We start from the raw sequence: 25673 nt of genomic DNA on the forward strand, positions 1-25673 counted from the left end.
AGCGAGTTGGATCACCTTCTGAAGGGAATGTTCCGAGTCTTAGAGGTTTTTAACTTTCTTGACTGGACCCTTGGAGTCATGGCTAAGAGGACTCAAGATCAAGACACTCTTTCACCTGAAGACCTTCACGCAGTGCTGTCTTGTATGGACAAGGCAGTGAGAGACGGATCCGGGGAGATAGCTTCCCTTTTTGGCGCAGGAGTAGTAAAGAAGAGGGCCGTTTTCTGCTCCTTTCTTACCAAGGCTGTTTCTCATGCACAGAGAGCTTCCTTGTTGTATTCCCAACTTTCTCCGCAACTCTTCCCGAAGAAGATAATTAATGACATCTCCAGCTCGTTGTCAGCAAAAGCGACGCAGGATATGCTGGCTCGCTCAGCTAGAATCCCGAAACCTTCGTTCCAACAGAAAACGAAGAAGGAAACTCAGAGTAGGCAAGAGCCCTTTCGAGGAGGCCCTTCGTCCCGCTCTTCTTCCTCCAGAGGTTCGAGACCACCCAGAAGAGGAAGGACCTTCTCTCGGTCTATTAGGGCCAAGAAGTAGCTCGCGTGTCCTCCAGACAACTGTGGGTGCGAGACTTCTGAACTTTGCGGATGTCTGGGCACAAAAGGGGGCGGACAACTGGTCCCTCGCTATCATCAAGAGGGGATACCTCATTCCCTTTATCTCGAGACCACCTTTAACCACCACTCCAAGGGAACTGGTGGCCAAATACAAAGACCCACTAATGAATCAAGCCCTCGCTCTAGCAGTAGAGCTGATGTTGGAGAAAGAGGCAATAGAGATGGTACAGGACCCTCTTTCCGCGGGTTTCTACAACCGTCTGTTCCTAGTTCCCAAGAACTCAGGAGGATGGAGGCCGGTTCTGGACGTAAGCGCCCTGAACGTCTTTGTGAAGAAGAGGAAGTTCGCTATGGAGACGACTTCATCAGTCTTAGCAGCTCTTCGTCCCGGGGACTGGATGGTGTCACTGGACCTTCAGGACGCTTACTTCCACGTGCCGATCCATCCTTCTTCACGCAAATTTCTAAGATTCATGTGGGGAGTGAACGTTTTTCAGTTCAGGGCCCTATGCTTCGGCCTTTCCACAGCCCCCCAAGTCTTCACTGGGCTGATGAAGAACGTTGCTCAGTGGCTTCATCTTGAGGGAATGAGGATTTCCCTCTACTTGGACGATTGGCTAATCAGGGCCAAGTCCAAGGAGAAATGTCTGGAGGACTTACGATTAACGTTGAATCTAGCAGCTTCTCTGGGTTTGCTAGTGAATTTCGAGAAGTCACAGCTAATCCCCAGTCAAGAGCGTATCTATCTGGGGATTCTGATGGCTTCTCAGGTTTTTTGGGTGTATCCTTCCCCAGAGAGGATAACCCGAGGTTCGGAGAAGGTAGCAATCTTTCTAGAGAAAGATGTATGCACAGCGAGGGAGTGGATGAGTTTGTTGGGGACACTCTCCTCGCTGGAGCAATTCGTTTCTCTAGGGAGGTTGCACCTCAGACCCCTACAGTTCTTCCTGACGAGGAACTGGAACCGAAGATCTCAAGGTCTAGACTTTGCGTTCAAGATTTCGCAAGAGATAAAGGAGGATCTACGTTGGTGGCTAGACCCTCTTCTGTTCAAGGAAGGCCTTTCCTTGCAGGTTCGGAACCCCAGCCTAGTGTTATATGCAGACGCATCGGACATAGGTTGGGGAGCTACTCTCGGGTCGAGAGAAGTGTCAGGCACCTGGATGGGGGATCAGGTGTCCTGGCACATCAACAAGAAAGAGCTAACAGCGATTTGGTTCGCTCTCAAAACCTTCGAACCCCTCGTAAAGGGAAAGTCAGTTCAGATCTAACTCGGACAACACCACAGCCCTGGCTTACATTCGGAAACGGGGGGACTCACTCTTTCTCCCTGTACGAGACAGCGAGATCGCTCCTCCTGTGGTCGGAGGAAAGGAAGATAAGTCTTCTCACCAGGTTCGTACAGGGAGAAAGAAATGTCAGAGCGGATCTGCTAAGCAGAAGGAATCAAGTCCTTCCCTCAGAGTGGACTCTACACTCGGACGTATGCCAGGAGCTGTGGAGGACGTGGGGCAGGCCCCATCTCGATCTATTTGCGACCTCCAGGAATGCGAGGATAGATCTATACTGCTCCCCTATTGCGGACCCAAGAGCAGTGGCAATAGCTGCATTCCTGATGGATTGGAAAAACCTGGATCTTTACGCGTTCCCGCCTTTCAAGATTCTAGGGGAAACGCTAAGGAAGTTCGCAGCTTCAGAGGGAGCAAGGATGACTCTGATAGCTCCGTTCTGGCCCGCCCACGACTGCTTCACAGAGGTACTGGAATGGCTGGTGGATGTTCCAAGATCCCTACCACTAAGAGTCTATCTGCTCAAACAGCCCCACTTCGACAGGTTTCACAAAAACCTCCCCGCTCTCAGTCTGACTGGATTCAGACTATCAAGAGTCTCGTCAGAGCTAAGGGCTTTTCGGCAAAGTCTGCAAGGGCTATTGCCAATGCACGTAGACCTTCCACATCTAGAGTCTACCAGTCGAAGTGGGACGTTTTTCGACGTTGGTGCAGGACTCATAAAGTTTCCTCCTCCAGTACCTCTGTGACTCAGATAGCAGATTTCCTTTTCTTCCCGAGGGAAAAATGCGGGTTAGTAGTCTCCACCATCAAGGGCTACAGGAGCATGCTTTCCTCAGTTTTTCGTCATAGAGGATTAAACATATCCGAAGACAAGGACCTCCATGACTTAATCAAATCATTTGAGACGGTTAAAAGAACCTCCTACTTAGTTCCTAGCTGGAATCTAGATGTCGTGCTGCTCTTTTTGAGGTCCTCAAGATTCGAACCTCCCCATACAGCTTCGTTCAGAGACCTTTCGATGAAGACTCTTTTTCTCTGTGCGTTAGCTTCAGCGAAGAGAGTCAGCGAGCTGCAGGCTCTAGAAGGTGAGGTAGGTTTTCAAGGAGGCTCCGCGATTTGCTCTTTTCTTCCGGCTTTCCTAGCCAAGAATGAAAACCCTTCTTCACCATGGCCCAGGAGCTTCGAAATTAAAAGCTTATCCTCCTTAGTTGGGACAGAAGAGGAGAGATCTCTTTGCCCCGTGAGAAGCCTGAAATTTTATCTTCAAAGGAAGAGAAGACTTGCTGCTAATGAGAGCAATCTCTGGTGCTCTGTAAGGGACCCCAGTAGGCCCTTATCTAAAAATGCCCTCTCATTCTTTATCAGGAATGTTATTAGAGAAGCCCACACATCGTGCAGTCAGCAACAGTTTAGTCTTCTGAAAGTCAAGGCGCACGAAGTAAGGGCCATCGCGACGTCTTTGGCTTTCAAGAAGAATATGTCATTACAAAACCTCATGAAGGCCACTTTTTGGAGGTGTGAATCAGTCTTCTCCAATCACTACCTGAAAGACATATCGATTAAGTATGAAAAGTGTTTTGGGCTAGGCCCTTACGTATCGGCGGATTCAGTGCTGGGGCAGGGAGCTGAAACACATCCTTTTTAATCCTTTTCCCTGTTAGTTTTTAATTTTGAGTTTTTGGTTGTACGAAGGAGGTTGCAGGAGGCAGCTCCTTCTTTCGTATACTAATATTAGTAATTGGTTAGGTGATCGGTTGTGCTTGAGGCTCCTTGCGGTTGGTAGTGATAGGCTCTGGCATGTAAGCGGGTTGATCCCCATTGACCAGACCCTGTTTGGATTCTGCCAAGTAAGTGGACTCAGTTCCCATTGGTAGACCCAAAGAGTTCTTCAGCCATAGGTCACGCCCTCGCTGAGACTCTTTAGGCAACGCAGACTAATAGACAGTAACTATGAAGTCTTCTGCCTAAATCAGGTAAGAACCAAGGGTTTATTTTTTATTCCTTTAACATGTGTTGTCCCCACTTTCTAGGTGAGTTTGTGTCTCTTTCCCTCCACCAAGGGTGTCAATCAGCTAAGTATATATCTGGCAGGGAAGTTCATGTACAAAAATGATATTGTTAGTATGCAATAAAGTTTTGTACATACTTACCTGGCAGATATATACGATTGATGGCCCGCCCAGCCTCCCCTTAGGAGACAGGGGGAAGAAAATAATCTGACAAGAAAGGGGGACTGGTTCTTACACCCGCCACCCAGCGGCGGGTAAGGAGATCACCTGACCTACCTGTAGCGTGTGCCGCGAGTTTTGAATTTTCTGTCGTGACGTCAGAGACCTAAGCTAAGTATATATCTGCCAGGTAAGTATGTACAAAACTTTATTGTATACTAACAATATCATTTTTACACGTAACTAAGTCATACAGTACATATATGTAACAATAAAGTGTAAGTTACTTTGAAATAGTATTAATAATATTTCAAAGATTAATATGTACTGTAATAGGATGATATTTTAATGCACATTTGATGCAGGATGATATTTTCATGAATACATATTTTGGTGATTACACATTCAAGATAGGCAGTTATAAGCATTTTTAGAGGAGGGGTTCTAAGTATTCACGGGTTCTAGCTATTCATGGGGGAGGTCTGGAACGCATCCCCTGCAAATATGTGGGGACCACTGTATTGCATTTATTGACATGTATCATATTGTAAAATATTAACAGTGAGATCATGTGGCATTTTCATTCCGATTTTTACATTTTCAAAAACATGAGTTGATTGCTTTTTACCGACATCATCATTACCTTTTGTGTTGAATAAAACTAAATTAGGAGATACTTTCGTAAATTATCAAAGATGGGTTAAAAATGCACCCTATCTTTATTTATAATTGCTGAACATCTTTGTATCAAAACGTTTTAACCGGTTACCTATTCCAAAACGTTTTGCACGTCACTTTTTTTTTCCCGCCAGGACTTAAATTCAGTACCAGACTATCTTAAGACCTTTGCATTGTGTGAAAGATTAATAATAATATGACATTTTTTAATCAATTTGTATTTTTCATAGCTAAAAAACCCTCAGTCTTAACAAGAGGAGAATTATCTTACACCAGCTGGAAACTGGTTAAAAATAATCCAAGATTGTAAAGCAAGGATCTGAAGCATCTGGCAACTCATGCGTATATGAGGTGGAAGCTGGTCACCGACCAGGCATAGAATCCTGTGACACACTAGTCTTTCCTTGACCGGCTTGGAGAGTAGGCGCTTTTGCTCTTTTCCCGGGCCAGTGATTTCTTTATTCCAGTGGGAGGAATAATGCCCAGCTTCCAAGGGAAGCTTCACCAGTGCTGTTGCGGAAAGATGAAGAACCTTCAAAGCCTACTTCATGTCATCGGTCTCCTTTGCCAGAGCCAGAGAATAGGAGCCAAGACTTTCCGTCTACTTTCTCTGAGGTTGTTGATCTCATTCGTAAGTTCAACAATTTTAGCTGTAGAATACAGAATCAGTCTTCTATGACCCATATGGGTATAGAAGCCTTACTTGGTTTCAGACAAGATACTAGGGCTTCATTTGAGCTTCCCTTATCTGGGCATGCTCAGTCTATCTTGCAACATGTTAATGCCTTGGTTTCTGACTGTGATGGTTCTGTACGCTCCCATGGATCATCAAAGTTCCTTCTTTCTCCTCTCCCACAGCATAAGAACCATTGCTCCATCATTGTGGTTCAACTAATGTCCTGTCACCTTAATCCAGACGTGATCCATTTTAAACCTAGTTTGACCCTGGATCTAACTAGGTTTGAAGGTAGGTCTTTTTCTTCGCAATACGGCTTCTACCATTTTCCAGACTGTCTCCTGGCTGGATTTGTGGTCCACTGTGGTAGCCAAGATAGTATCAATGTTGAAGGTTTAGTCAGTTCCTCTTTTGCCAGGCTGTTGCAGTCTGGAGCTAAGGCCATTTCATATCAGGCCACCTTAGTGCATCCTTTTGGGCCAATCTTCTAGAACCTGGCCAGGAGGGATGCGGCCTTATAGAGGGTGGCAGTTTCTGTTCCTAAGAACTCAATTGGAAGATGTGATTGACAGACGGCGAGCAGATACTAAGAATAGGCTTAGTACATCAGGCTGTCTTAAGTCTGAGGTTCATTCTCGTCCTCCTCCCCCTCCGCAACGGCAGGCAAGATGGTGTTCTCCTGTCAAGTTGTCCAAGCATTCGGCTTCTGTGAGGGGCCCCTCAATCCTCTTCACAGGCAAAGTCAAGACAGCTGACAATTGGCAAATTTTCAGTAGGTCATTGTGATACAACTTAATGAGTGATGTGTAGTTATGGTAACTAACATCCACAAACTGCCGTTTCTCGATTTTGGTACGTTAGTGCTCTGAGTATTTTGCACAGCGTAATAAGTGGTTTTTAATTACAAGAAACAGTAATTAATCTTCAATAGACCATAAGTTTGATAAACCTGGTTAAATGTAGGACAATTAGCGTTTAGTCTACCGAACATTTACTTTTAGGCCTATTAATTACTAGTCAAACGCTAACTTCGATATAATTTGATGGAACCGGATTAAAGATTGCAGGATTAGTAATAGTTGGCCTGCATTGCATTTCAGGCTCTTGGAGACCTGCCTATGCATAGAATATATTTTATTTGTTAATTCCGTCATGTTTTGACAATGTTTTTCAGCAGTCCCTTCTTCTCAAGTTGTTGGATAATATCTTTAGGTCTGTTGCATTTTTTAATTCCAGATCTTAGCGTTAATCTCTTGCACCATTAGTCAGTGTGACATATGCATGCAACATTTTTCATAATTTAATACTTCTCACTCAGTTCTCTAACTGTACCATCCATCCAGTAGAAATTAACACCCTACTTAACAAGTCAGCAGGCCTCTACACCCAAATTGTATAATCTTACTTTTATGTGTCAACTTATATAACAGATTTACACACAGTAACCTCATCTGATATCCCAGTTGAAGAAATGTTCTCTATTACATAACTAGCCCCCACCTCAATGAACATTTCAGTTTAAAGAAATGGTTTTCAGTTGTAATAGCTCAAATTTACTTCTTAAATGCAAACCATTCCTTTATAGTACCAAGCCTTCCAAGTAAACATCAGTCTGAAAACAGTTTTATACCGAGTTTGAGAAAATGAAAAGTATTGAAGTCTTACACCCTCCAAGGTATCTTCCTCCTAATAAACATATACTGTACATGGTTGGTTACCTCAAACCCTAAGTAAGAGGTTAAGTAAGACAGTGCAGTGGTTTGATGTATATTGGATTTAATTGTTTTCTTAATTCTGTGCTAAAATTGTATCCAAGTTGGAGGTTATGCATTGAAGCTTGAATGCTTTGGTCAAAATTGTATTCAAAGTGAGAATTTACTGTACATGTTGAAGCTTGTGAATACTTTGGTCAAAACAGTCTTTATATGAGAGGAACAACTTAGAAACCCCTTATAGAATCAACCAATGCAATGTCAAAAATAAACCCTTTAAAAGCTCAAAATCTATTTATACAAAACAGGTGTGGATGGTAGTAGTGGGGATATCAGCAGCGGGCCTGCATCACTTGGCTCTGGTGATGAGGGATCGGGAGCATCCCTAGGTTCTCAGACTTCTCTATCACATATGCATATGCCTGCAGACCGAAGTAAAAGAGCCCACATGTGGCAAACTGCTCCTGTTATTGACTGGACAAAGGAGCAGGTACGATATTATCACTTTACATTTTAAGTGTCCTGGCACTGTAAATCTGGTCACTTTTTATACGTTAGAAAATACTGTTCATTTAAACAAATGTTGTGAGCTGGGCATTGACTTTTTAATTCAGACTAGGCATCTTTAAGGTTTACCCTAAACATAAATATTTTCTGAGGTACCTTACTTTAAATATAACATATTTTCTGAAGCTTTATAGTTTAACAGAATTTTAGCAAATGACAAATCCCACAATATTTTATGTAACTAAAGTAAATTGTACTTTTATAACTTGGAGCATCATTCTTAAATGACATACAGGATGATGAAAAAAGTTTAATTACAGTAGTATATTTCAGTTCACTATAGAAAAAATTAGTGTTCAAAAAACCAAATTTAACTACTAGTAGCCTCCTAGCTTACTTTGAAGAGCAATTATAGAATTAAAAAACTCAATATTTGGTATTTTTGCTTTTAGTTTTTACATGACAAAAATTTTCATCTTCAGGTAAGCCAGTGGTTAGTTGTACAAGGACTGGAAAGCTGTGTTAGCAGATTTCAAGAAATTGGCATGACTGGACCTAGACTACTTAACCTTGATATTAGAGACTTAAAGTCACTAGGAGTGCCCCCCGATGAAAAGAGCAAATTAAAAAGGAAGGTAAGTATCTTGATACATGGTCTTGCTATTTGCTGCTTTTGGTTTAGACATATGTCCGCCTATTAAAAATGTTTGTACATTTAAAGCCTAAATTCCAGTTTTATACATTCAACTTCCCTGCCAGATATATACTTAGCTATAGACTCCGTCGTCTCCGACAGAATTTCAAATTTCGCGGCACACGCTACAGGTAGGTCAGGTGATCTACCGCCCTGCCCTGGGTGGCAGGACTAGGAACCATCCCCGTTTTCTAATCAGAATTCTTCTGTCGCCCGGACCATCAACATTGTTGTTGGTTCCTCTCGATTGGTTTTTCTTTTTTCACCGGCAATTGATCTTCTTGACCGACTTTTGGTGACGTATCTGGATTGTTGGATTGGCATACGCTTTTGTGGACTGTTTTGTGGACTTGATTTTGGATTTTTCTTTAAATATGTCTGACTCTGGTATGGTTGTGAGACGTTGTGTGAATGTAGGCTGTAAGGCGAGGTTGCCGAAAGCTTCGGTAGACCCTCACACGGTATGCAAGAGGTGCAGGGAGTATGAATGTTCTTTTACTAATACTTGTAAAGAATGTGAGAACTTGAGTGAGAACGAATGGAAGAATCTAACTAATTATTTAAAAAAGTTAGAAAGAGAAAGAGTGAGGAAGGCTTCTCATAGAAGTTTAAGTAGTTCTAGATCTGAACTAATTCCAAGCTTGGGATCTTCCCCAAGGGTAAGTATTGCTACTTCTCCTTCCATTGCAGCCCCTTCTCCTATTGCAGAACCTGTAGATCCAGCGAAAGAACTTGCAGATCTAAAAGCAGCCTTCAAAGTGATGGAAAACAAAATGGCTGCCATACAAGGTAAGGCTAGTGATTTGTCAGTGGACAGTGATATGAGTGTCCCCAGTGTAGTGGAGGGGGCATCTGGTCGGCTCAGCAACGCTCCTAGGTCTAGACCTCTTCCAAGCTCACATGCCCAGAGGAGAAGGAATGTCGAAAGCCGAAAGGAGGTTGTGGAGAATCCCCACCGATCAGGTGTCCCTTCGGCGGTTTCTGTGACACCCCAGACTGCCAAGGACCGCTATTGTAAAAGCGTCCTAAGTAAGTGTTTCTCGTCGTCGGGATCTTCATCACCGAGACGTGATTGGAGAGATTCCGATCGATCTCGGCCTCTCAAGAGGAGTTGGAGGGCGCCGACTATTGACTCGAGCCCTGAAAACTTCCCTGAGGAGTCTCCATCGGGAGTTAAGAAGGCAAGAAGAGCCATTCTTTCAACCAGAGTGAGAAGGAGGCAGGAGGTGGAGGCTATGGACTCCTCCCCTCCTCCTTCCCCTCCTCCCGAAGAGGATAAAGAGGAGGCTACTAAGAGGTTCATGATGGCGATGCAGGAACAGATTTCGTCGTTTGTAGGAGTCCTGTCAAAGGAGCCTCCTAGAAGGAAAGACACTTCCCTTCCTATTAAAAGATCCTCCAGACGTATGGAGGTATCTACCTCCAGGATCAATACTCCTACCCGAGGTGAGGTTTCCGGTACGAACCTGGATGAAACAATCAGACGTCTGGCTACCGCCATGAGTGAGGAGTCACCCATGGAGGCAGAGGCAGGAGTAGCAATGACCCAGGAGTGAAGGAGGAGGCAGGAGGCAGGAGCCAAGAGCAGGAGGCAGAGGCAGGAGGCAAGGAGTCCGGACGCAAGCGGCAGGAGGCAGGAGCCAAGAGGCAAGAGCAAGGAGCCGGAGGCAGGAGGCCGGAAGTCCGGAGTCGGAGGCAGGAGTCCGGAGTCAGGAGGCAGGAGTTCAGGTAGGCCAGGATGGTCAGGAGTCCGAGGAGGCCAAGGAGTCAGGAGCGGAGGCAGGAGTAGGAGCAAGAGTCAAGAGCAGGAGTCCAAGAGTCGGGGCGTTCCTGGAGGTTATGACTCTTCGCCAAATAGGAGCTCCTCTCCTTCAGAACATAGGAGGTCTTGGAAGGACTCTCCCTCAAAACGTGAACTTTCTCCTTCGTCTGATCGAGGGTTAGACGAGTTGTCTGACGACGAACCTCCTGCTAATGAGGGACTTTCTAGTTACAAAGTCTTGGCCTCATTACTACTACAAGAGTTTGGAGATTCTCTTAGTCCTGCGGCTCCTCCTTCTCCTCGTTCGCTCTTTTCGAGCTCAGCTACGGCTAAATCGTCGGCCTTCTTGAAAATGAAGCCTGCGATATCAATGAAGAAGGCGCTCCATTCTTTAGATTCTTGGATGGACAAGAAGAAGGAGTTAGGAAAGACGGTATTCTGCATGCCTCCTTCCAGATTGCACGGGAAGAGAGGTATTTGGTATGGGACAGGAGAGACTATGGGTCTTTCTCTACCTGCCTCTGCAGATGCCGACTTTGCCAATTTAGTGGAGGCCTCTAGACGTCACTCCTTAGGATCGGTCAGAGCGACGTGGAGCACTTCAGAGTTGAACCACTTTCTAAAGGGACTTTTTGTCACTTTAGAGGTGTTCAACTTTCTGGATTGGTCACTCGGAGTTCTGGCCAACAAATCTAAGGATCCGGAGTTTCTGAAGAACCCAGAAATTCTCCATAGCGTCCTGTCCTGCATGGACAAGGCAGTACAGGACGGTTCGGGTGAAGTGGCTTCACTTTTTGGTGCTGGTCTCCTGAAAAAGAGATCAGTGTATGGTTCCCTTTTATCGAAAGGGGTTTCTCCGAGCCAGAGGACTGCCTTACTGTTCGCCCCTCTATCAGATCATCTGTTTCCTTCTCAGTTAGTCAAGGATATATCTCGCTCACTAACTGAGAAGGCGACACAAGACCTACTTACGCAAACGTCCAAGAAAGGACGACCGGTAGTGGCGACGGTTAAGAAGGAATCTCGTCCTACTCAGCAGCCCTTTCGTGGAGGTGCAGCGGCTCGTCCCCCTGCCAGAAAGAAGAGCTCTGAAAAGAGAGGAAGGTCTTCATTTAGGCCCTTCAAGAAATCGAAGTGACTTGTTGCTCCTCCAAGCACCAGTGGGCGCCAGACTCCTGAACTTTGCAGGAGTATGGGCACAAAGGGGAGCCGACCTTTGGTCAGTGTCGGTCCTGAAGAAGGGATATGTAATCCCCTTCGACCGACAGCCCGCCCCTAACATCTACGCCTCGGGAACTGTCAGCGAGGTACAGAGACCCGTTAATGCGAAAGACTCTCCTTCAAATGGTGGAGCAAATGTGGGAAAAAGAGGCCATCGAACTTGTGCAGGATCCACACTCGGGATTTTACAATCGCCTTTTTCTAGTACCAAAGGCATCGGGGGGGTGGAGGCCAGTTCTGGACGTAAGCGCTCTGAATCGCTTCGTACAGAAAAAGAAGTTTCGTATGGAAACGTCCGCCTCTGTAATGTCGGCGCTTCGCCCAGGAGATTGGATGGTCTCTCTGGACCTGCAAGACGCCTATTTCCACGTTCCCATTCACCATTTGTCAAAGAAATATCTTCGCTTTGTGATAGGAGACAAGATCTTTCAGTTCAGGGCTCTGTGCTTCGGACTGTCTACAGCCCCACAAGTATTCACCAACCTGATGGCGAATGTAGCAAGATGGCTTCACCTAGAGGGGATAAACATCTCCCTCTACTTGGACGACTGGCTGATCAGGGCCAAGTCGAAGAGTCAGTGCTTGGAGGACTTAGAAGTAACAAGGAACATGATAGATTCGCTAGGGTTGCTCGTCAACCTCGAGAAGTCACAACTGATCCCCAGCCAGAACTTGGTCTATCTGGGGATTCAGATGGATTCTCGGGGTTTTCGGGTATATCCTTCGCGAGAAAGAATCGCTCGAGGTTTGTCGAGAATCTCGAGCTTCTTAGAAAGAAAGAACAGCTCAGCGAGGGATTACCTGAGCCTTCTAGGGACCCTGTCCTCATTGGAAAAGTTCTTCTCGCTAGGGAGACTTCACCTCCGCCCTCTTCAGTTTTTCCTCAAAGAGGTGTGGAGTTGGAAGACGGGTCAACTCTCGGACGTCTTCCAACTTCCACAAGAAGTAAAAGATCATATGAAGTGGTGGATCCCTCAGCTTCAAAAGAACGAAGGCGTATCGCTTGCCCTGCAGAACCCAGACCAAGTGTTGTTTACCGACGCTTCGGAGTTGGGTGATGGGGAGCGACGCTAGGAGCAAGGGAGGTGTCAGGCACCTGGACAAAGGAACAGGTGTCCTGGCACATCAATTGCAAGGAACTTGTGGCCATACACCTAGCCTTAAAGTTCTTCGAACAGATAGTCAGAGACGGGGTGATACAGATAAACTCAGACAACACCACGGCTCTGGCTTACATACGCAAGCAAGGAGGCACGCACTCTTTCTCCCTCTATCAGTTGACAAGACACCTGTTAACCTGGACGGAAGAAAGAGGCATAACTCTCCTCACAAGGTTTGTTCAAGGGATCAAGAATGTGAGAGCGGACAGACTGAGCAGGAGAAACCAGGTCCTTCCCACAGAATGGACTCTTCACGAAGAAGTGTGTCGAAGTCTTTGGTCCCTGTGGGGGAGACCTCACATAGACCTGTTTGCGACGTTCCTCTCCAAAAGAATAGAGACCTTTTGCTCTCTAGTAGAAGATCCGAGAGCCTTCGCAATAGACGCGTTTCTCATGGATTGGTCGGGTGTGGACGCTTACGCCTTTCCCCCGTTCAAAATCCTGGGGGAAGTGCTCAGGAAGTTCGTAGCTTCGAAGAGCACGAAGTTGATACTCATAGCCCCATTTTGGCCAGCCCAGGAATGGTTCACGGAGGTACTGGAGTGGATAGTGGACTTCCCCAGATCGCTTCCAAACAGACACGATCTACTCAGACAACCCCACTTCGAGAGGTTTCATCACAACCTCCCAGGTCTCGCTCTGACTGCCTTTCGGCTATCGAAAGACTTGTCAGAGCGAGAGGCTTTTCTCGCAAGGCTGCGGGCTCTATCGCTAGAGCCCGCAGAGCTTCGACGAGAAGAGTATACCAGTCGAAGTGGGAAGTCTTTAGGAGGTGGTGTAAGGGTCAGAAGCTGTCCTCCTCCAGTACCTCTATAGTGAATATTGCCGATTTCCTCCTCTTTCTGAGAGAGGAATCACACCTATCTGTCTCGACAATAAAAGGATACCGAAGCATGCTGTCTTCAGTATTCAGGAATCGAGGCCTGGACATTGCTAACGACAAAGATCTACACGATCTAATTAGATCTTTTGAGACTTCGAAAGCAGCTACTCCTAGAACACCTAGTTGGAATCTAGACGTGGTCCTGAAATTCCTCTCATCGGATAAATTCGAACCTTTACATCTCGCGTCCTTCTGCGACGTCACTAGGAAATGCTTGTTCCTGGTGGCTCTCGCTACAGCCAAGAGGACGAGCGAATTACACGCTCTGGATTCCACGGTGGGGTTCAAAGGAGATGCTGCCATCTGTTCTTTCCAGACAATGTTTCTGGCAAAGAACGAAAACCCATCAAAGCCTTGGCCCAGAAGTTTTGAGGTAAAAGGCCTATCTAACCTGGTAGGCAGAGAGATAGAGAGATCTCTCTGTCCAGTGAGAGCTCTTAAATACTATTTAGAGAGGAAGAGGCAGATGGGAGCTTGTCAACAAGGTCTTTGGTGTGCAGTGAAGAACCCCAAACGACTCATGTCCAAGAACGCCTTGGCTTTCTTTGTGAGAAGCGTTATTACGGACGCTCACAAGAACTGCTCGGAGGAATCCTTCGGTCTTCTAAAGGTCAAGACGCATGAAGTAAGAGCAGTTAGCAACGTCTTTGGCGTTCCAAAAGAATATGTCTCTGAAGAATATCATTGAGACTACATATTGGAGGTGCAATTCAGTGTTTGCATCTCATTATCTGAAGGACGTGAGAGTGACCTATGAGAAGTGCTTCTCGCTAGGTCCTTTTGTATCAGCAGATACAGTACTGGGTCTTGGAGCAAAGACTGATCCTTAATTTTGTGTTTTATCGTACATAAACCCTCTTGTCAGATATGTGCTTGGTTTTCTAGTAGCAAGCTCACTACTGTCGCACGGGAGCAGAGTGTCATTGCTGGTAGGGGATCAAGGGTATGTATGACTAGTAGGGGAGTACAAAATTTTTTTTGTATATTTTGTTAATGAAAGTGTAATTATGTTTCGAGTTTTGGTTGTTTGTGAGGAGTTCGGGGATAACTCCTTACAATCTTAGAACTAACATGGATGTTAGGATCAGGTGATCGGGATCGGTTTTGTGCTCCTTGAACAAGGTGTATTGTCATGTTAGTGGAATAGCACCCAATGACAAAGGCCTTTAGGCTCTGCCGAGTAAGTGGATAAGACCCCATTGGCAGACCCACAAGAACTCTTAGCCATAGATCATTATCTCGCTGAGGCTCTTGAGGCTAAGCAGACTCCAAGGCAGTAGCCGCGAAGTCTTCAGCCTAATAAGGTAGGAACCAAGGTTTATAAATACCTACAACATATGTTGTTTACCTGTCTATTTCAGTAGTTAGCTGTCTCTTACCCACCACCAATGGGTGCTAATCAGCTAAGTATATATCTGGCAGGGAAGTTGAATGTATAAAAATGATATGATGTCAATGTTACAACCTAAAGTTTTATACATATCTGGCTAGCCTGACAGTTTTATATACGATTCATCAGCCCACCCAGCCTCCCCGCAGGAGACAGGTGGAAGAGAAGAATTCTGATTAGAAAACGGGGATGGTTCCTAGTCCTGCCACCCAGGGCAGGGCGGTAGATCACCTGACCTACCTGTAGCGTGTGCCGCGAAATTTGAAATTCTGTCGGAGACGACGGAGTCTATAGCTAAGTATATATCTGTCAGGTAAGTATGTATAAAACTTTATTGTAACATGACAATATCATTTTCAGTATGAGTAGTGGTAAAATTTCAGAGAATTTTTGCTTTCCACTAAGTTAAAGAGACAATGATGAGTGAATATTAGCTGGATGTTAATTCTGTGATTTTGTTCTATCTTGTCATTCTTGAAGGCAATGAAACTGGTTTTATAAGAAAAACAACACTGTACTTCAATGTTTATTTTAAATGTTTAAGCATTCCATTCCCTGGAAGGTTACACAGTAGTTGTTCTTCATTGAAATGTTAAGGAATTCCTGGTAGTGTATATGCTGAGAGTTCTCTCTACAAGGATTTGGTCCCATTTCAGCTCCATAAGACAGACAGACAAATTTCAAGAGACAGTCTAGGCTGGAATAGTACCATTGTTAGTATGTATGTATAGTGAAACCCCTTTATTCAGGAGATGTGAGTACCCCCAACCGAATAGCTAAAATCCCCGGATATTTAAAACCCCTCTAAAAACACAGTTTTTCCATCCTTTCACCTTCGAAACTTTGTTGGTGAAGACCCAGATGAAATGTTTGTGCCCTGCCCACACTCTCAAATACTACCTGCAATTTGAGGTCAGGACACAGGACACTTTTAGTACAGATAGGCACAAGGTGGTGGTGTCCAGGAGCATCCCTGTTGTTCGTATATGCGGAACAAACCTTCCGTCTTAACAATAGGATATTTTCCAAGCGCCAGCTGGTAACTGGTTAAAACATTGAGATTGTAAAACAAGGAATCTGTGAGATCTGGTAACGCCTGCGCTTACGAGGTGAAAGCTGATCAGAGACCACACATTCAACCTAGTGACACACAAGTCTTTTCCTAACCGCCTTGGGGAGTTGACGGTTTTTTCTGCCCGTGTTGTCTTTTTCACTGTGATGAGAGTGTGTACTTGTTGGTATGGCTTCCCATGAGTCTTCACGGCCTCGTCAATGCATGTGCCCGGATATTCAGGGGTTCCTGTGCTCTAGTTGTTTGGCACGACAGCTACGGATCTGCTTACACTTGCACTAGGGGCAGAGCTAATATTTGTACGGTGACAAATCCCTGCCCGGAATGTCATGCCTGGCCTAAGTTGCAGTGGAGGTTGTTTTTATAGGAAGTGGGAACATCGCAGAGTTTCGACTCTTCCCTCTTGGAAGGGGTTGTCTTCACCTTGTCTGGACAATTCGACTGCTCCCTCTCCCTGATGCTAATTCTAGTGTTCCTGTGTCTCTTTCCTTTTCTTCCATTGATTCGTCGATGGAAGTATCGGGAGTGCCACAGGGTGATTTTGTGTAATGTAGTCCCCTCTATTTCGGGTTCCAATTGTCTTCCCGGGAGAGAGGAGGCTACCTCATCTCCACCTCCTGCTTCTAAGAGATCTCGTTGGGAGGGAGATTTATCTCCTCCTTCTCCATCGCCGCCTCGTCATCATATCAGACGGAGGATCAAGGACTTTGCGCTTAAGTCTTCTGTGAGCGGAGGGAGTGCATCACCTTCTGCCTCTCATGACCGTGTCTCCCCCACGCACGTCCATGGTCGTGCAGGTGAGAAAAGCACTTTGCCAGCTGCCCCACACGGTTATTCTTCCCCATTGCAGTTTAGCTTTCGTAGGATTGACATTGGAGTCTGCAGAAAGGAGCCATCTTCGTCTTCGTTATATGGTCAGGTCTCCCCTATGCAAGCTGGTAATGCATTCACATCTCTTCATGGCCATGTTTGTGATAGTATGAGAGTTAAGTCTCTTGTCTTCTGTACACGGATGTGTCTCGGGCTGATGTTATTGGAGGTGCCCCTTCTTTACCTGCCTCGGTTCCAGTTCGTCGCAGTAAGGACGATAAGGCGCTGATTAAAAGGTCAAAAGTTGCAGAAACGGTAGTGGTCCAAGTTGTGTGGGAAGATTAGTCTCTCGACAAGACTGTGGTTGACGGTCGGAAGTGTAAGGATTCCTTGGCTCACGGATGGATTCCTCGTTCACCTGAAAGAATTCTTGATCATAAAAATCGTACACCTTCAAGAATCTCTCTTCGGTCACGTTCTGGGTCTCTGGGCTATGCTCGGTCAACTTCTCACGGACGTGTACTTGTCTCGTCACAGCCGTGAACGCATGTATTTCGCCTGACGTACATGTACGTGATCGTTTCACCGACAGTGTACATGGTGCTTCACACGAGTCTGTACACGGTTTGAGTCGAGACCATTTTCTAGTGTCGTTGCTGGTCAACGCTCAAGAGCCTCGATAGGAGGGTCTTTTGAATGTTAGAGGCATCTCCCCAGAAGGCTAGATTCTCTAGCAAAACTTCATCAGTGTTGCTACAAAAGGAGGACAATACTGCCAAACCTTCGTCATGTCATCGGTCACCGTTGCCGGAGCAGGGACACAAATCAAGAGTTTTTGTCTTCCTTTGTGGAGGTCGTTGATTCGTGGGTTCAACAATCTAGAATGTAGAACCAAACTCAGTCTTCTACTATGCCTACCTGCTTAGAAGCCTTGCTGGGTGCCAGTCAGGATCCTATGACTTCTATTGATCTCCCCCTGTCGGGCCACGCTCAGTCCGTCTTACGTGTGAACGCTTTGGTGTCAGACCGGGATGGCTCTCTACGTTCGAAGGGGTCGTCCAAGTTTCTTCCTCCTCTCACGCGACATAGAAAAGTACTATTCGATTAATACAGTTCATTTGATGCCTCGTCACCTTAACCAAGACGTGATTTGTCTCAAACCTGGTTTAACCTTAGAGCAAGTTAGATTGGTGGGTCCTTCCTTGTCATCACAGGAAGCCTTAGCTATGGAGACTACAGCAGCTTCCATCTTCCAGACAGTCTCATGGCTTGACTTATGGTCCACAGCGATAACCAAGATTGCTTCAGATAGGTCTGTAGTAGCATTAGTGAGTGTATCTTCTCTTCCTATTGTTGCAGTCCAGTGGTAAGGCATTTTCTTATCTGTCCCATCTTAGTGTGAACTTATGAACCAACCTTCTACTAGCCAGAGAGAGACAGCTTTTTCCAAGGTTGCGAGCTCAGTGGACTCTTGAGTCTTTATTGGCGCTCAGGAATGGGGATCTTCTGGATTTGCAGTTCCTGTTTCCAAGAACTGAGTTACAAAATGCAATTCACCGGCGATGGGCAGATACCAAGGACAGGTTGGTCCATTGGGCAGTTTCCAAGTCAGAGGCACGTTTACATCGCCCGCCTCCTCCTCCGAGACAGGTTCAAGGATCTTTACCTGTTAAGTCAGCTGAAGGTTCTACTTTAGCTAGGGTTCCTTAGTCCTCCTCTCAGGCTAAGTCTAACAAGCCTAGGAGGGGCTCTAGAGGAAAGGGCAGGTGGGGGTCCTCAAGAGAGTGGGTGCCTCTCCCTCTCCTTTGCCACGGGTAGGGGGATGCCTGGCAGGCCAGTGGGTCAAGTGGCAGGATTATGGAGCGGAGAAGCGGGTAGTAGATGTTCTGCGGGTGTGATATCTACTGCCATTCAACTTCTCTTCCCCTCTCTCAGACAGACCTTTCTCAGTCAGACGTATTCTTACACTACCCCAAAGTTCTTAGCTCTTCAGGAGGAAATGTTGAAAATGTTGGACAAGGGTGCAATAGAGGAAGTAATACGTACATCCTTCTCCAGGGTTTTACAGTCACATTTTCCTGGTATCAAAAGTGACGGGCGACTGGAGGCTAGTAATCGACCTTTCCACCTTTAATCATTTTGTCAGGAAGACAAGGTTCAAGATGAAGACGCCGCAGACAGTGTTGGCAGCAGTGAGGGAACGACTTTTTGCTGTTGATAGCTAAAGGACACTTACTTCCAGACCCCTGTGCATCCTTTATCCAGAAAGTTTCTTTGCTTTGCTCTCAGGGAGAAGATATTCCAATTCAAGGTCCTGTGCTTCAGGTTGACCATGTCCCCTCAGGTGTTCACAAGGGTCTTCTCCTCGTCTCAACATGGGTTCATGCTCAAGAGATTCGCCTGTTGAGATACCTCTACGACTGGCTGGTCTTAGCAAGTTCCAGGAAGAAGCTGCTGCAGGACAGAGATTGTCTGCTTCCATTTTGTTGGGAGCTAGGCACTGTAGTAAACCTAGAGAAGTTGAATCTCGATCCCAGCCAGAAAGTTCTTTATCTAGTTATTGTTATAGATACAGCAGCATCAAATTTTTCCATCGGACCAGAGGTTGGAGATGTTGCGGGTAGTGGCACACAAATCCCTATCACAGCCAGAACAGCTGGCTTACCTGTGGCAGGTTCTTCTGGGAATTTTGCCTTCTCTCAAGAAGTTGGTCCCTCACGGCCATCTTCATCTTTGGTCTCTACAATGGAGAGTGAAAGACTTCTGGTCCCCGCCAGGAGATTCCCCTTCAGAGAGTTCCTCTGTCCGAAGAGGTGAGGAAAGACCTTCGTTGGTGGTTGGGCGATCAGAATCTCTTAGTAGGTATCCCTCTGAGCTCTCTCCCTCCAGACTTCCTTCTGTTTTCAGATGCTTCTCTCACAGGTTTGGGTGCTCATCTAGGGGACCTCATCACATCAGGCGTTTGGAGTATGGAAGACAAGCTGCTAGACATCAATGTTTTGGAGTTGAAGGCAGCTTTTGTGGGTCTGAAGGAGTTTCGGGAGAAGATGGAGGGTCATTCGGTAGTTCTTACGTCCGACAACACCATGGTAGTTGCTCATGTGAACAAACAGGGGTCTGGTGTCTCACTAGCTCCCATCCATTGACAGTCGAGTTACACCAGTGGGCGATCGACAACTTGGTGGAGCTCTCGGGCCAGACACGTTCCAGGCAAGAAGAATGTGGTTGCCGACAAGCTGAGTCGTCAAAACCAGATCCTGGGCATGGAGTGGTCTCTGCATAAAGTCGTGGCAGACAGGCTTTTTCAGGTATGGAGGAGGCCAATGTTGGACTTCTTTGGAACTCACTTCAACAGAAAACTAGAAGTTTACTGTCCACTGGTCCTGGATCCTCTATCTCTGGCAGAGGATGCTTTCCAACACCCTTGGGACAACCTAGAAGTGTATGCCTTCCCTCTGTTTTGCCTGATCCGTCAAGTGCTGAACAGGATAATTTCTTGAAATCTATGGATGACACTGGTAGCTCCCCTGTGGCCACAGGCAAAATGGTTTCTAGACCTTCTGTTCCTTCTGTCAGAGGTTCCAAAGAGATTCCCCTGTGGCGGCAGCTTCTTTGCCAGCCTCACGTTGAAAGTTTTCACCAGACAGTAGAATCCCTCTCTTCACGGATGGAGACTATCAAGTATCTCCTCCGAGTGAGAGGTTTTTCTCAGGAAACAGCAAGACATATGTCCAGTCATCTTCAGCTGTTTACCAGGGGAAATGGGCAATCTACTGCGATTGGTGTCATCGATGGGGTTTCTTTCCACTCAGAACCTCTGTTCAACGTATAGCAGATTTTTTGGTCTTTCTCAGGGATGAGAAAGGCCTTTCAGTTTCTGCTATTGAGCTGCAGAGCGGCGTTGAGTTTGGTGTTACGTCTATGAGAGGCATAGACATCTCTTCATCCTGGGAGACCACCTTGTTGTTCAAGGGTTTCAAACAGACCTGTTCTCCAAGGGAACTTAAGCCTCTGGCATGAGATGTTTCACTTGTCCTTAGAAGTTCCACTAGAGCTCCTTTCGAGTCCTTGCGTCGTTCATTGGACAGAAACTTGGCACGCAAGACTTTTCCCTTTGGCCTTGGCTTCTTCGAAGAGTGGTTGAGCTTCATGGCCCAAGTTATGATGTGAAACATCATAACTTGGGGATATGTGACTGAATTTGTGGCCAAGACCCAGAATCCTTCGGTGCATGATGACAGATTTGCCTCTCTTCCATTCCATCTTTGAATGACTTTGTGGACAATTACCCACAAGAGCTCTTGTTGTGTCCTGTCAGAGCCCTACATTACTATTTTAAAAGGACTTGGCATTTCAGACCTGGGTGCCATAGGCTTTTTGTTAGCACGGGTCGATCCAAGAAAGAAGTTTCCAAGAACACTTTCTTTCTGGATACACGAGGCAATCAAGCAGGCTTATTCGTCTCTTGATAGTTCTGTCACTGAGTCTGTGCAGGCTAGAGCGCAAGAGGTTAAGAGGTATAAGTTCCTCTGTGGCATTTAAGAAAAATTTTACTGTTCATAGAATTTTGAACGCTGGTACTTGGTTGTGCCAATCCATGTTCACCTCGTTTTATATAAGAGATGTTGCCCAAAGGTCTATGGACACGTTTTCCCTGGGTCCTGTGATGGCTGCCCAACAAGTTGTGTAACTCCTCCATTGCCCTTTACCGGGCAATTTTGTATCTTACCCAAGGCGATCTTGTGGAAGAGAGAATGAGTGAGTTGGCTGGTCTCTTTCTCTCTGTTCCTTTCTTACACGAGTGGGTCGAGGAATACACGTCATATGCTGGACTGGTCTGATACAGGTGAGTTAAGGTAGTCATGCTGATAGTTTACTTTATGTATTTTTGAAATAATCAAACCCTCTATTCAGTAGCAAATACTCCGCTCTCTGGCAGGGGGGAGTTAGGAGTAATAACAAGCCTCTGTGATTATATGTTTTGTTATTGAACAGTCAGAATTTTCATTAGTTCCCTAAATGCAATTAATCTGCTCTTACATCGTATTGCAACCCAGATGGCCGAGTTGTTAGATATAAGTTTATCTACTCACGGGCTTTGATCAACCTCCTTTAGAGCTTGTTTTTTCTAGGGAGATGGTCAGGTGGGTTAACTCCCAGCCGGTTTAGGATGTTTGTACCTCCCTCCAAGTATAAGTCTGTCCTATTGTTAACAAACCTTAGGTCTTAATGTTTACTGCCCACTTCTAGCCGCCCCTCTCTGCATTTTCTTATCTCCTGGGTTGGGAAAAGACTGGTGCATCACAAGATTGAATGCGCAGTCTCTGATCAGCTTTCACCTTGTACGCGCAGGCGTTGCCAGATCTCACAGATTCCTTGCTTTACAATCTTCATTGTTTTATCCGGTTACCAGCTGGCATTTGGAAAATATCATATTGTTAAGACCTCAGGTTTGTTAGCTATGAAAAATACAAATTGATTTAAAAATTTGTCATTTTTCTGGTTTCATTAGGTTATCAGACAGTTTTATGATTCCTCTCCTTGCTCGAGAGAACAACAACAAGAAGGGCATGGGGCTGTCTCTCGCCATTTTGGAACAACTATGCATTGTCTTGGGTAATAAGGGTGAGGGTCTGGCACATCCAGAAAGCCTTACCTCATTCTGCCTGGGTAACTTAAGTTACCCAGAAGTTCCTGCATACCTCCTTGAGACCTATGGTAGTTGCTTAACAAGTTCTATAGTTACTGAATCCTTATTGGACACTCCACATCTCAACCATGTACACTTCAGACTGGCATGTTTACTTGAAGTGCAAAAGTAAAGTGAATGAACTCCCTTCCTGTCTGTTTCCTATTAAGTTTACTCACTGGAATGAAAGTTGTTATTAGGTAAGTACACAACAAGCAAGCACCTTTTCAAAATAGTTTAGAATCTATAGCCCTCAGTCCTTCCTCTTTACAAGGGGGATGAAGGATAAGGTAGAACTTTTTTCTGAACCCATTATACTTGGTAAAGGCTAGAATAAAGCTGGCCACCAACTAACACCTTTCATGGGAGATATCATTCTCCAAAATATTGTTCCTTTCTCAAGTTCCCATCTTGTTTCAGGTCCTCAGAGTCTCAAGACTGAGCACCTTATGGTCAACTTTTTCCCTAGACCAGTGGGAGGTTACAGAAGTTGTAACATCCCTTGCTTGCATGCACAATCGAGAGCATGACATTTCTGGGTAGAATTTAACTTAAGCTTCTGGTAGGAACTATCCCCCTCCAAAGGGGCAAGTCCCCATATATGCAAGACAATGGTTGTATTCCTGTGGGAACAAACCTGAGCCTTCATTTAAGTTGTACTTGCCTCAACCACCCAACTATCCATGCGGCTTTAGTCAAGAGTGAAGTAGCGAAAGGGAGGCATGAGAGGGGTTATCCCTTCTTGCCCTACATTTTACCAAGATCAATGACTGTTACAGAATGAGCTCTTGTTTGTATCCCTATAAAAATACCAACTACTACTACAAAATTTTTTTATACCTATTTCATAGAAGCTCCACAAACTTGGTTACTGGTGGCAAAGAGTGTATGCCACCTAACCTTCAGGAGGTTGAGTGCAGTGGGAACTGTTTAAGATTTGTAAATGAAATTTAGTGTAATATGCTGAGCAGTTAGTAGCAAAATGTGTAAAACTACACATATACAATATTATTTCTGAATGTTAATAAAATTTTTATATTAACAAATGCTCTGGTAAATTTTACAGGTCAAAGAATTAAGATTAGCAGTTGAGAAGGAACGCAAGCAAGCAGAAAAGGAAAAGAAGGAGAGAGAGAGGCTCCAAAAGAAAGCAGAAAAGTTAGCTGAAAAAGCAGAAAAAAAGAAAAAATAATACCATGTATTTGTGTACAGTTTCTTTAGAGAATCCAGTAATATTTATATAGATCATGCCTACAAACTGCAAAGTTATGATTTCTAAATTTCAATAATTGATGAAAACATTCAATAGTACAAGGAAGGCTTCAGTCTGTATATCCTGTTCACTGGAATGTAAATATATATAATTTTTTAAGTAACATTGTCCATAGCGACAATGATGTACATGAATTTAAATACTAGTGGTGCATTTCTTTCCTTTTTTATTTGCTCTGTGATTAAAACTCTTATAAAAATTTAAACAGAATCCAATCCAAAGACTAATTTTGTGTCACCCAAACCCAAAAATTAATACATACATTCAATCAGTCACTATACTTTCAATCCTTGATAACGTGGATGTGCTACTTAGTATTTCCATTGAACCTTTTCGTTTCTTTCTTGTTTGTAGCTGTGCAATGTAATGAAAGTGTAAATTGTCAGTTTAGTCATTCTTGTCCTAAAAAGATTGTGGAATATATTTTCATACTTATATACTTAGCTTGAATCTTACTTGGTCAGTAATAGAAAAAGGAATCCTATTTAGGTTAAATACATAATCTTAATGCAAGGAACTCTTCAGGGAAATGAGCCTAAGCTTAATAAGAACAATTAGGACCTTTCATTGTCAGTAGTACAAGATCACTCTTATTATATCAGTTTTATTAACCCAACACCAATATTTGAGCTCTCTTTAAACCTAATGTTTTATGAAGATTCCTTGCATAAAATGGGAACCATATCTTAAAAAACAAAAAATGAAAAAAGAATTACAGGGAGACAATGAGTTGATTATAATGATGCCTTAACTAGGGTAATAAGGAGTGAATGGTTATGTCGATGTGCATTTTCAATACGTATTTAAAATCATTTCAGTTAACTAATTTTTATTTCCTACTCAACTTTTACATATTTTCATCTGCCTTTAGTCATCTTTTGTCTACCGTTTTTTATGTTAGACATTGAGACTGGCTGTTATAAATTTATGGTTTCATCTAGCTCATAACCATGTTAGATTTTATAAATCCATCACATCATGGCATTATTGTACTTATTTTTATGTACTGACAGGTTACATGAATCGTAAAAAAATGTTTATATTTTTTTTAATTAAAATTTTGCTTGTTTTTACAGTGTATCATTAATAGGTTAAAAATACAGGATTGGTATAGAGAATGCATTTTTTGATAGTAAAAGAAATCATTGCATATCCTAAAATACTTCCATCCCTGTGTGATAGTTATTTCTCATCTTTTTTTTTTTTTTTTTTTTTTTTTTTAAACTTGCATTTATTCAACTTCTCTCTTAAGGTGTGCTTTATCCTTCAGAAGAAAACACGAGCTTCCCAACATGCATCAATTTCATGTAACTTTTACTATTTAACCCAACAATGGTGTTTTTAAATGTATGTAACTTTTACAAGTATTTGCTTCTTGTTATTTTGTCACTGTCAAAAGTCATTTTTCTCTTAAACTTTTGAGAACAGTATTAGATATGTTGTCAAAACAAGAAAGAGATAATGTTTTGTATGTTGTTTCTTGGTGAACAATAAGGTATTGCTGTGTAATCTAAAAATCTAATATGAAATTGATTTCTAATGCAATACATTAACTGCAGATCATCATCATTCCACGAATCATGCAAAAAAACGGGTGTTGAAAATAGTTTTTTGCAAGCCATGGTAATTTACCATTAACGGATAATTGTTGATTTTAGTGATTTATGTAATTATTGAAAATAACCAACTTTCTACATTGTGCTTGCAGTTCTTATCCTGTTGTAATAAGTTGGATTTTCTACAGAGTCAAAGTATTATTCGTATGTAATTAATGTATTTTAAGGCATTTTCATTGTAGGTGACTTACAACTGTAAATACCGAACGTTGAAATTATGTCTGTATATTTATCTGTGCTTTTGTATAATAAAGTATTTAAAGATAGTGTTTGTAAATTACTTTTTCATCACTAAGTAAATTTAAATCCTTCTTGCTTTAAATAAATAATGAAAAGGTGGATGTCAGTAATTAAAGAACAATTCATTAACCATTTCAATCTTTTGTTTTCGGAAGAATCACGTAACGAAGGCACATGAAGGCTTGAATTTCAAGTTCACCCTTAGCCACTTGACCAATTATAAACTACACTGGACCTTGTAATTTGAGCAGTTTCATATAAGGGCCACGT

General features: G+C 44.0%; 1 protein-coding gene across 26 annotated transcripts in view; it reads left to right on the forward strand.

The window, feature by feature from the left end:
* LOC135210852 (uncharacterized) overlaps positions 1 to 25430 on the forward strand; it is a 741193-nt gene extending 715763 nt beyond the window's left edge. For all 26 annotated transcript variants that reach the window (XM_064243740.1, XM_064243745.1, XM_064243741.1 and 23 more), the window contains 3 exons: positions 7395 to 7576; positions 8076 to 8228; positions 23341 to 25430. In XM_064243740.1, the coding sequence (XP_064099810.1) occupies positions 7395 to 7576; positions 8076 to 8228; positions 23341 to 23466 (461 nt within the window). In that variant the 3' untranslated portion in view covers positions 23467 to 25430. The remainder of the gene's footprint in view (positions 1 to 7394; positions 7577 to 8075; positions 8229 to 23340) is intronic.
* The last annotated feature ends 243 nt before the right edge of the window (positions 25431 to 25673 follow it).

The sequence above is a fragment of the Macrobrachium nipponense genome, chromosome 4 (assembly GCF_015104395.2).
Source record: "Macrobrachium nipponense isolate FS-2020 chromosome 4, ASM1510439v2, whole genome shotgun sequence".
In the NCBI taxonomy this organism is placed as follows: Eukaryota; Metazoa; Arthropoda; class Malacostraca; order Decapoda; family Palaemonidae; genus Macrobrachium; species Macrobrachium nipponense.